The sequence below is a fragment of the Benincasa hispida genome, chromosome 4, assembly GCF_009727055.1.
Source record: "Benincasa hispida cultivar B227 chromosome 4, ASM972705v1, whole genome shotgun sequence".
NCBI lineage: Eukaryota > Viridiplantae > Streptophyta > Magnoliopsida > Cucurbitales > Cucurbitaceae > Benincasa > Benincasa hispida.
Window position 1 is genome coordinate 46355123 of NC_052352.1, and position 13069 is coordinate 46368191.

Below are 13069 nucleotides of genomic sequence, written 5' to 3' on the forward strand. Positions count from 1 at the left end.
TTGAGTGCACAACGCAATTCCATCAATGCATATCATCCATATTTCCACCATATAATCACGATCATCAATATGCAGGAGAACGGGTTGAGAAGGGGTTCAGCTAACACTTCCTAGGATTGTGTTCATGTTATGTGATCATGCTACACACATACAATAGCAAATCATCTCTCCATGCAAATGCTACGGCTACTAGTTCTAGAACGCATGCAATATATGCGATAAAATCTATAAAACCTACACATAAGCCTCTATTCTTGTCTATGCGATGACACATGACATTCACACATACAAGGCGACCACATAATATCATAACCTATCTCTAGGCTGCATGCAATGCATGTTGATAAACAAAGCTTATCTCTAAGTCTTTATCTCTTTCTTATGCAGATCTAATCTTGCTCTCTCGAGTCTAGTTCTTACCTGGCTCTCTGAAGTCTTAGGTTCTTTCTTTAGACTCTCTCTGGAGTAGCTTTAAAAGGGTGTTGGACGCAACATAAGACAAGATGATCGCATGCAATGAAAATCCTAGGTCATGTTAGCTAAGTTCTTCTTAACCCATTCGATAGATTTAGCTACTTATGCGTGCTTTTAAGAGAGTGAACAGATGTAGATAAGCAAGTTCCATTTTATAGATATATAATTTAAATACAGAATGACAATGTGGAATAAGAATAAAGAGCCTGGTAGCAATCTCTTGTTTCCCAATGCTTTTACACTCTTTTTCTCTACTCTGCTCAAAAGATAATCTTTCTCCCGCAAGAGTCGGCCCTCTCTCTATTTTTCCATGCCTCCTGGGTTCTCTCTCGAGCTTACCAGAGCGATCTTCTGGCATCTTTTCCCTTCTCTCGCTCTGGCTTCTACGTAAATGAAAAACTATGAACAAGGCTACTTCTATCTATGGAGAAAATTATCTAAAATGTCAAACTCCTTCACTGAAGGTGGCCTTTGGTATTTATAGAGCTTCAAGGTGAAAGGCTTCTTCTCTCTTATGATTGCACTGATTGGATGGCATTAATTCTCTGTTTGATGGACCGAATATTTGTCACAGAAAAGTTGAGTGTACTTGCTACAGTAGTTCGTTAACGGCTTGTCAACTTAATTCAGAATCGACCATCATCAACTTTTTGTCCCATCGTGGTTTATTATGCTTTTCACCCAGATGCGCCCACCAAGATGCACCGGCTCTATGCGGCAACCTTCTCGAGCAGATATTCGCGAGCGCAATTTTGATCGCATAGCCTTGCGTTAACGCAATCTCTTAATGCGCTCGGTCGTTGATTTCTTTGGGATCGCATTTTTTGCCTTGCATCAACACATATTCTGCACAAAAATACATGAGTTAACTATTTTGATGTGATGGATGCATGCGATCGCAATATTGTGAACTTAATGCTTTTGAACGCAATAATGTATATTTTTATGATCGCAATCCTGCATTGTTTTATAACTTAACACTGTAATAACGTGCATTTCTGCCCGTTATCATCTGCTAACCAGTCCATACCTAGTATTAGGTTAAAATCACATATATCTAGGATGATTAGAGTTACCTATAGTTTAGTCTTGATACTGACAACTCGCAGTTTTCCATTGTTGAGCTATCTAACATAGATACTCCGGCAGGAGTTACTACTGATAGAAATGTAGCATAAAGGCTTTAATTTTAGTTGAGCATGTTGTGCAAATGTTGTGGAGATGAATGAATGACTAGAGCTTGAATCAAATAAAGTGAAAGCATAATACCCGAGGATGGGTAATGTACCTGTAAAACTGCATCTCGATTCTCCAACTCTTGACGTGTAACAACAAACACTTGCCCTTTTTAGTACTGTGTCAACTTATTACTGGTAGGCTGGGTGGTTTGAGAAGTTGATAGTTGGGTGATGAGCTCTGGGCAAGCCTTTGCATAGTGACCTGTCTAGCCACAGTTGAAACATACTCCTAAGTTCCAAAGACATTGCCCTTAATGGTGTTTTCTATTATATTCGCACTTAGGATATGTGAAAGTTTGGCTCTTCTATTGCAAATGTTCGCCCTAAGTTCTTTAGGGATTTTGGGCTTGTCGTTGTGAACATTGGAAGCCTTGTTGGTTGAATTTCCTCTTTTGATTTGGCATGAATCCTTGTTTAGAAGTTGATGTTTTGGCAGCAAGCTCTGCTTCCATGAGTAAGGCCGACTCCAGGGCAAGTGCAAAATTTTTGTGTCGAAAAGCAGTAACTATGCCTAAAATGCCTTCTCTTAATCTCCAGATAAACCTTTCCAACTTCTTCTCTTCTATTTCCACTACCCGAGGAAAAAAGTGAGACAAGAGATCAAATTTCCATCCATAATCTGCCACCGACATGTTCTCTTGATGAAGATTAAGAAATTCCACTTCTTTTCTATATCTTACTTTCAAAGGGAAATAATTGATGTAAAAAGCCTTACTAAATTGCTGCCACGGGATCGAACCTTTGATTGTTCTTTGTGACGATTCCCACTAGAACATTGCATCACCTCTTAACATGAAGGTGGTGCAATTTACTTTCTGTTCTTCTGGGATGTTCATGTGGCAGAAAATGATTTCTATTTCTGTTATTAAATTCTCTACTATATTTGGATCCACAGATGAGCCATCAAATCTTGAAGGATTAAACTTCCTAAATTCTCAAATGATTTTCGAGTCATTTGTCTCATTGGTTATTGATGTGGTGGATGAGGTTGTGCTTCCATAACTCATATCCTGTATTAGTATTTGTAGTGCTTCTTGTGTAAGTAACACGTAAGGCATTTGCCAATTTCTATATTTTGAATCCTTGTGGATTCATTTCCAGGTTTGCCTCATCGTGTTGGAGCTCGTTGTGGTGGCATCTGGTACACACATTCTTTCATAATAACGAAGCAATTTAATCCTACTTCTTTTACTCATACTTATGCTTACTAAATTATTTACTAAGTTACTTGTCTGAAAATTCCACGTGCCAGCATATTTGGCATAACTGTGGGCATCACTTAACACGCCAAACCATCAAATACTACAACTCTTCTAATGTAGTAGAGCCTACTTGGCTCAAAGGCTCTGTCAGGATAGTTTTGTTCATAAGGTTTAAGTTGTCTTGAAGCATACGCTATTACCTTTCCATGCTGCATCAAGACACAACCAAACCCCTTCTTCGATGTGTCATTGTTGAATAGGGGTTGATCCGTTAGGTATATAGATTATATGGTTGTGGACAATCTTTCTTTTAGTTCCTGGAAGTTTTGATCACATTCTTTGTTCCAGAAAAAAGGATTATTCTTCTTGGTGAGGTTAGTTAAGGGTAATGCTATACTTGAGAAATTCTTCACAAATCGTCTATAATATCCTGCTAATCCAGGAAATCTTCGCACCTCACTAACCGTTGTTGGGCGAGGCCACTTGCTAACTGTTTCAATCTTAGCAGGATCCACTGAGATTCCTTCATGTTTTACAATATGCCCTAAGTAGGCAGCATGTCACACCCAAAACTCGCACTTGGAGAATTTGGCATATAGCTTTTTATTTCTCAATATGGAAAGGAAGTCTTTAAGATGTTTTTCATGTTTTACCTCAGACTTGGAATAGACCAAGATATCATCTATGAATACGATCACAAAGTTATCAAGATAGTCCTTAAACATTCTATTCATCAAGTCCATGAAGGCTACTAGGGCATTAGTTAATCCAAAGGGCATCACAACGAAGTCTATTTTTAAGAATACTGAGGCTTCTTGTAATTGGTCAAATAGGTCATCAATGCGTGGGAGTGGGTACTTATTCTTTATTGTGAACTTATTCAAGTCCCGATAATCTATACATAAACACATTGATCCATCCATTTTCTTAACAAATAAGACAGGTGCTCCCCATGAAGACATGCTAGAGCGTATAAATCCCTTCTCTAACACATCTTGTAATTGTATTTTGAGTTCTTTTAACTCTACAGGTGCCATTCTATATGGTGCTTTAGATATTGGTTCAGCTTTGGGAATTAGGTCTATACAGAATTTTATTTCTCGACCAGGTGGTAAACTTGGAAGCTCTTCTGGGAATACATTTTTAAACTCTCTTATTACGAGAATGGCCCTAATTTAATCCTTTTGGTTTCAAAAATCCACCATGCTTGCTAGATATGCCCAAGCCTCATGGTTGAGCAAATACTTAGTTTTTAAGGCTGAAATTATTCTTGTATATTAGAAGTCTTTAATTTAAATTTGGTTCCTATTGGAAAGGTGAATATGACCTCTTTATTATGGAAATTTATGCTTGCATAGTTTGCTGCTAACCAGTGCATACCTAGTATTATGTCAAAATCACTTATGTATAGGATGACAAGAGTCACCCCTAGTTTATGTCCTGATACTGACAACTTGCAGTTTTCCACCACTGAGTTGGCCAGCAAGACGCATATTGCATATCCGATACATGACCAGCAATGCATTGAAAACGCACGATATATGCATATTTATTTACTCCATTTTCCACGCATCAAGTTTTTGGCACCATTGCCGGGGACTTGGACGCTAATAGTTTGTTGAGTTTTGTGTTTTCGTAGGAAACCTTTTTACCTTGGGAGTATTGTAGCTTGTGCGACCAAGTTGCTAACAATATCTGAAATGTAGGCAATACGCCAAAAGCCAGTATTGACCCCAAAATAGGAAGGCAATCAGTCGGATGAGTTTAAGGTAGTTATAAGCGCGTAGCGACCAACATGCGCCCAACAATTGCCGAAAGTTCCAATGATCAGAACGAGCCTCTTGAACTAAGCAGTTGAGATCAATCTCCTACATGGAAGACTCCTTGCGGTGACGCCACTCCAATTTCTCTAGGGACGTCTTCTACTCTATCTTTACCCTGCTTTTCTAGTTTAGTTAATTTTTATTGTTGTTATGGATATGCAGCGGCTTCCTTGGATGTGGTGCGTTTGCTCCTTGTAGGTGCGATAATAATTATCCTCAGTACGAAGTACAATGGAAGAATCCTCTCCATTATTCAACGCATGGCTTCAACCGCATGAATTCTGAAGAATGATCACAAGTGTTATTCTACTAAAAGGTTCTCTTCTTGTTATCCTGTACGCATTATCCTTTTGAAATTCTGTTTTATCCAACTTGGCTACCTTTGCATTGATAATTTAGCATCGATGATGGTATTTATAATTCACTACATCCGCTAACTAAATATCGCAAGGCTCACCTCATTTTTAATAGCTTCTTCCAAATTTGACAGTGTAAGTTTTGTTGTGTGTAAACCTCTTCTCAAACATTTGTTACCGCATTCTTGATGAGTTTATCTTTAGCTTTTCGGCAATAGCGCTACTGCTCTCTAAGTTTGGGGGTGGCAATGTCCCAGAAAATGCGTTCACTACATTGCGATGCTATTAAAAAAAAAATGTTCGGGAATAAAAACTCCACTGTCAGCGCAAAGGGAAAACTCAAGCTGATAAGAGTTAAGTTGTGAAAGGCACTTACCTATCGTTGGATACTTTGCATGACACCAGTGCAGGTAAGCCAAAACGAAAGTAAGTGGCCAAGATCAACGCATAAGCGCAACTCCTTTGTCTGGTGCAAATTAAGCCAAGACAAGAGTTGAGTCGAATATGGCACGCAACCGAAGTTGGCTGTCCGCATGACACCCGTGGAGGCAAGCAAAAACGAAGAACGTAACCAAGTTTAATGTCGCATTCTAATAATAAATTGCAAGGATTTGAATTGTTTTAAACGAACGCAATGTTAAAAGATAAACAAAAAGTTGCAGAGAATGGGTAAACAGTTTTTGTTCAAAAGCTTTCCTGATTTAAGCTTAGAAAAGATCTTTTTGAAGAAGTAGCCGAAGTTGAGGAGAGCGTTGCTGACAAGGTTAGAGGTATGATTGAATTATATTCTGAGAGGCTGGTCATCGCAAGGGAAAGACAAAGGGTGAATTATGAAATTCCTAAGTATAAAGCATGCGTGAGGACAAGCATCAAGCATTCTTCTAAGTTTGAGGGTGTGATGATTGACAGAATTGTACATTATTATAAGCCTTTTATTTAGAATTATGAGGGCTGTTTAGTAGAATATGCAGTGATTATACTAAAGATTCATGAGAAAACGAGCTTGCGTCGATCGACATTAAGAATCTCGGCTAACCCACTATTATGCTTTACTTTTCATCAAATTATCTATTTTTGTAGGCAACGCAGGAATCGATTGCATGCAGGGAATCTCTCCATTGCAGAGGCGAACACATACATTCGATGCATGGATGTTGCGGCCATTAACCGCATGCAGCCATCACATAGAAGTTGCGGCTACAGAGTAATAACCATAATAGAGGGAATGATGCCAAGGGTGGGGTTGAATAAAAGGTTCCCTCAGGTGATCCGAGTCAAATTGGATCGCATAAGCAAGAAGAGAAGCTTAGAGATAAGTTTTGTTTGCTATTACACAGCGTATGCACCCTATAGATAGGATATGAAAGTAGGATATGGTAGTATGCGGTCATCTTCTTTATTTGTGAGAGCACGTGAGCAGGAATAAAGACATAGAAATAAGGCCTCTCGACACCATCGCATGTACATTGCATGCGTCTTTACCAAGTGTGTGTAGCATAATCGCATAGTTTGCGCTGGCTGGTGTTACCCTTGCGATCAAGCTTAGTGTTGCAGTGAAGTCATCCCCGTCATTTTATCTAATTTCCCATGCATTTATTACACGTTAACAGTTGCCGTGTCTCTATCTCTCATAGTCATACTCCCACTGCTTAATCTGTTAGTTAGGAATAGGAGTAGCGCATAGCCCTTCAATCTCAAATTATTTTATTCTTCGCCGCAAGCACATTACTTCATGACATTTAGCTACAAGTTCCTGAGTTCCACCCCAGATCACCCGATAAACTTGTGATCTCGTTATACTTGGCGAGAGTGCAAGAAGACTTGTGGTAGGAACGCATGGCCATTGCATACATTCTTAGACGCATATTGTATATCCGATGCATGACCAGAAACGCATGGAGAACGCACGATAAATGCATATTTATTTACTCCATTTTCCACGCATCAGTGTTCTCGTAACACTATTGGAGGGAACATAGTTGAGTATGTATACCGCAGTCTCCACTACAAAGCCCCAAAACGAGTCCGGTAAGGAAGTGTAACTCATCATCGAGTGAACCATGTCCAACAGGGTTCTGTTTCTCCTCTCTGATACACCATTCTCCACTACAAAGCCCCAAAACGAGTCCGGTAAGGAAGTGTAACTCATCATCGAGTGAACCATGTCCAACAAGGTCCTATTTTTCCTCTCCACTACACCATTCTGCTGAGGTGTACCTGACGTTAAGAGTTGGGAAACGATTCTATGTTCTATCAAATAGTCTTGGAATGTCGAGTCCAAAAACTCTCTACCTCAATCCGATCGAAGTGTTTTAATTTGTCTATCCAATGTGTTTTCAACTTCAGCTTTGAACTCTTTAAACTTTTCAAAGGATTCAGACTTCCGTTGCATAAGATAAACATACCCGTACCTAGGGCTCGCACATTGATAACTTGTAGAAATACAAGTTATTTTTGCTCTTAAGTTGGAACAACTAAGGTTTTTAATGATAAACTCTCCTCATTTTTAGTAGAAACGTATGTATTTATTCAAACAACAACAAACTCATGCAAAAGAAGCTTTATTACTAAATATCGCAGCACTAACGTACTGTATTGCAGGATTTCAACGCAAGGATTAACATTAACGCATTAGACAAGTGCCGCCAGAAAAGCTCTAACGCATGGGCCATACGTCAGAAGGAGTTCAACGCAGAGAAGAATCATTGCTCCAGGCTGATTGTGTAACATCACCACTTGCATGTATGGGCACCTGCAGCAGGCGGCGTCTGAAAAGCTTCCAATTAGCAGGTGGCATCTGAAAAGGCTTCCGAGAGTCAGNACCTGCAGCAGGCGGCGTCTGAAAAGCTTCCAATTAGCAGGTGGCATCTGAAAAGGCTTCCGAGAGTCAGACGGCTAACCAAGACATGGACTTTAATGCTGACCAAGGCATGGACTTTAATGCTGCCCATTCACCAAGTGGCATGACCAACGCCTATAAATAGATGAAGTCCCACTAGAGTTAAAAAGTTAAAAAATCATCAAGATCCTTACTCTCTGTAAATTGTAGTTATAGTCTTAATTTTGTAGAAGCTGTGTTGTGGTGTTGAGACGATCAAAAGGGTTGAGAACCACCACCACCGCCGGTCAGGGAGCGGAGGACGCCACTCTTGAGAAAGACACACCGTCCACTTCCTATACAAATGATTGTACACAACGAGATTGAGCCAAAGAACTACAAGAGATTGTATTCTTTGGCTTGACTCAGTTTTCTTCTTATTTATTTCTTTCATTCCATTCGATTGAATATTGCTTTTGTAAAGACTCCTTGTTTCTTTATAAAATTCATATATTTGATCCCTCATACTTGCTATTGTTAATTTCTTGTTTATGTTGAATGCATTAATACTTTATGCACAACTTCATTCTAACGCTCAAGCCAACTTGACAACTTGGTAAAAGCATCCTTATCTTAGATTGTTCGAAATAATAACTAAGCCACATCAAGTAGAACGCCTAGTATAGGTAGAGATAGACTTACTGGTGTTTCCTGCATTCTGTGTTAGACGCATGCATCCTAGAGATAGGCTTTGTATGTTATTTGCATTGAGAAGTGTTGAATAAGGTCTAACACATAAACAAACAGATAAGCAAATCATCCCATCTCATCCACATCACATTTTAGTTGTGTACATTCATCTTAGACCGACACATCCTCCTACCTCAAATTCCATTTTCGCATTATCCATCATTCACCACTCAACTCTTTTGTATCTTCTTGCACAGGCACAGCAAGTTAGTGTAAATAATACATCTCTCATATTCATTTAGGAAAACCCCTACAATAGATACAATGCAAGGTCTACGTTTGGTTAACTGAATCCCTGAGATCGACACTGGACTTACCAGGAACCTAAATTAGATTTATACTTGGGTCTAGTTTAGGAAAACTTGAACGTCATTATTAGAAGTTGTGTGCGTTCTGTGCATATAACTAATGCCCCAACGCGTTACAATTACTTAAACGCATCAAAACATAAATGCATCACTTATAATTAAAACTTATTTCTCCAATTATTTTATACAATACACTCCTAGAGCACCTCACGATAGCAACAAACAAGTTTTTGGCGCCTTTGTTGGGGATTCAGAAACAAGAACTAACCAGAAATTTCTTTTGTATCTGTTGTAGGAACACTTCAGTCGAGGGAGTATTACAAGCTACGTCTAAGCTTGTGAACGTTTATGAGCAGGGAGAGCACTCTTGAATTCAGATATGACCCCGAGATTAAAAGGACCTTCCGGCGTAGGAACTGATCCAACCGTTGTCGAAGGTTAAGGCATCAATTTCTCAGACAACAGAACAGGCAACGAGCAATGGTGGAAGGACAACCAAATTAGCAACTAGCTCATGCTGCACAGAATCTGATCCTGATGGCGAATAGCAGCACACGTCCCATGAGGGAATACGCGTCCTCTGTACTGTAATTCATTTTTTATTCTTGGAATCACCCCAAAGGCAATCAAGCTGTCCTTGTTTCCCTATTCTTTGCGTGATGGGTGAGTTCACTGGAGCCTGGTGAAATCACCACCTGAGAGATGTTGGGGAAAAATTTGTACAAAAATACTTCCCACCTACCACCAATGCGAGGAGGTGTCGAGAGATTATGAAATTTGAACAAGAAGATACTGAGAAAGCACCGCATGGGAGCGTTTTAAGGGCTTAGTCAAAAATTGCCCAAACCATGGACTACCACTAACTATCCAAATGGAGACGTTTTATGGAGGACTGTATAGAGCACATAGATGGCAGCAGACACAGCAGCAACTGGTGGACTTATGGACAAATCCTATACTGAGGCTAAAGAGATACTAGATCGCATTGCTAAACACAATATGGAATGGGTAGATGATACATATGATGGAAGAAATTAAAGGAGAAGAAAATCTCAGAATGTTAATTCTGTTGATGCCAACGCAATAACCATACTTTCTGCTCAAGTGGCTACGATGACCAGCCTTCTGCAGAACATAACGCTGGGAAATGCATCAAATCAGCAGAAGGTGAATCAGGTAGAGGCATTTGGGTACCCACGGTCATCTATATGGGCTGTGGAGATCCTCACTCCTATGCTGAATGTCCATAAAACTCTCAGTCAGTATGCTTCATAAAAAAATAACCCATTCTCTAATACATATAACCCTGGATGGAGAAAGCATCCGAATTTTTATAGGACAGGAGGAAATCAGCAGAAGCACCACCCAGGGGTGAACCATCAGCAAAGGAATGGACTACCGCCTGCATTTCAACAAACGCATCAGCAACATCAACAACCCTTCAATAGAAGAGGACAGGCGTCGAGCTCAGGATCTCCGCTTGAGAACCTATTGAAGGAGTACATAGCCCAGAACGACGCGTTGCTGAAAAGCCAAGCGTCATCGATCAGAAACCTAGAGATTCAGGTAGGGCAAATAACAAGCGAGTTGAAAAAAAGGAAGCCTAGAGTTCTACCTAGCAATATCGAATAACTTGAGAACAATAATAGGAAAGAGCAATGTCACGCAATGACATTGCGGAGTGGAAGAGCTCTTGAAGAAAGAAGAATGAATCCAAGAAATAGCAGTCCTTCGAAAGAACACATTACACGTTCAATGGATCAGGAAGAAAGAACACTTCAGACTACAAGCCATTCAGAAACTAGTACGTCTGACGCGAGAAAGCCTGATGTGCCGCTGAACGCACCATTCCCTAGGCGTTCGATGAAGAAGAATGATGAACATCAATTCAAGCGCTTTCTTGAGCTCCTAAAGCAGCTGCACATCAACATTCCACTTATAGAGGCTTTGGAGCAGATGCCAACATATGTAGAAAATTTTAAGGACATTTTGACGAAGAAAAGAAGAGTTGGTGAGAAGGAAGTGATAGCACTAATGCAGGAATGTAACGCGTTAGTAAGCAATAATCTACCAAAGAAGCAGAAGGACCCTGGGAGCTTCACAGTTCCTTGTTCGATAGAAGGATTGGATGTGGGTCATTCGTTGTGCGATCTAGGAGCCATCATTAATCTCATGCCACTTTCAATTTTTAAGGGGATTGGCGAAGCACAACCTACTTCTGTCACCCTTCAGCTTGCTGACAGAAAAATTAAGTACCCAGAAGGGAAGATTGAAGACGTTTTGGTGAAGGTTGACAATCTCATATTCCCAACAGACTTTATTATCTAGGACTATGAAGCAGATAGGGAAGTACCAATTATCCTTGGACGCCCTTCTTAGCTACTGGGAAAGTTTTAATTGACGTGCATAAAGGTGAATTAACTATGCACGTGGACAATGAAAAGGTGAAGTTTAATGTGCTCAACGCATTAAAGTTTCCAGACAGTGAAGATTGTGAACTAAACAACATGGAGTTTCCTAAAGAAGAGACTCATGTATGTGAGGTCCTCACATTGGAAGAAAGCTTGAAGGAATCAGAGCCGCTAAGTTTGAGTGAGCGGCGTACAAAACCAATGCGTCCATCACTTGAAGAACCACCAGAACTCGAGTTGAAACAGTTACCTGGACACTTGAAATATGCATTCTTTGGAACCAACAACACTTTACCTATGATCATTTCCGTTAATCTTGCAGAGCCTAATGAGAAATCTCTCTTGTAGATGCTGAAAAAGCACAAACATGCAGTAGGCTGGACGCTTGCGGATATCCATGAGATAAGTCCATCTTATTGCATGCACAAGATTAGGCTGGAAGAAGGGAAGTTGGGGTCAATCGAGCCTCAAAAAAGGCTGAACCCCATAATGAAAGAAGTGGTCAAGAAAGGGGGAACGACCATGATAGTCAACAGTAATGGTTCGACGCGGGAGTTATTTATCTGATATTCGACCGTAGTTGGGTAATTCCAGTCCAATGTGTTCCCAAGAAAGGGGGAACGACCATGATAGTCAACAGTAATAATGAACTCACACCCTCGAGAACTGTCGTGGGCTGGCGCATCTGTATGGATTACTGGAAGCTCAACGCAGCAACTAAGAAAGACCACTTCCCCCTTCCTTTCATCGATCAAATGCTTGACAGACTTGCAGGTAAAGAATTTTATTGCTTTCTCGATGGTTATTCTGGTTACAACCAGATTCTGATAGATTCGGAAGATCAGAAGAAGACTACGTTTACTTGTCCCTTTGGAACATTTTGCATTCAGACGCATGCCCTTTGGGCTGTGTAACGCACTAGGACATTTCAACGATGTATGATGGCCATCTTGTCTGACTTCCTAGAAAAGACCGTTGAAGTCTTCATGGACGATTTTTCAGTCTTTGGAGACTCATTCTAGTCATGCCTATATAATTTGGAGGCCATCCTCACTCGATGAGAGGAGACAAACTTGGTGCTGAATTGGGAGAAATGTCACTTCATGGTGACTGAAGGAATTGTCTTGGGTCACAAAGTATCTAAGGCTAGCTTGGAAGTAGATGAATCCAAAATAGATTTCGTAGCAAAACTTCCACCACTAGCAAATGTTAAAACTTTACGAAGTTTTCTAGGGCATGCTGGCTTCTATAGACGGTTCGTTAGAGGATTCTCTCAGATTGCACGACCTCTGAGTGCATTACTAGAGGCAAACCAGCCCTATAACTTTAATGAAGACTGCACTGACGCATTTGAAACTTTGAAGTATGTGTTGATGATAGCTCCAGTACTGATAGCACCGGACTGAACGCAGCGCTTTATCCTTATGTGCGACTCGAATGATGTGGTAGTAGGAAAAATGTTAGGGCAAAATAAGGGTAACTTGATACATCCCATTTCCTACGCGTCCAAAACACTAAATGACTCTTAGGAACATTATATCACCACTGAAAAAGAAATGTTGGATGTATTGTTTGGTATTGAAAAATTTCGATCTTACCTAGTTGGTGCGTCAGCCACCATATACACTGACCACCCATCCATTAAATTCCTAATGACCAAAAAGGACGCAAAGCCAAGGTTGATAAGAT

General features: G+C 40.2%; 1 protein-coding gene across 1 annotated transcript; it reads left to right on the forward strand.

Annotated features, from left to right (window-relative positions):
- Positions 1-10637: 10637 nt before the first annotated feature.
- Positions 10638-11297, forward strand: LOC120076224. Its single transcript, XM_039029988.1, has one exon. It carries the CDS (start codon positions 10638-10640, stop codon positions 11295-11297), a length of 660 nt encoding a protein of 219 aa, XP_038885916.1.
- The last annotated feature ends 1772 nt before the right edge of the window (positions 11298-13069 follow it).

What these genes read in the sequence shown, in the direction of transcription:
- LOC120076224 (XM_039029988.1), top strand. Translation starts at nt 10,638, where the DNA reads ATGACATTGCGGAGTGGAAGAGCTCTTGAAGAAAGAAGAATGAATCCA.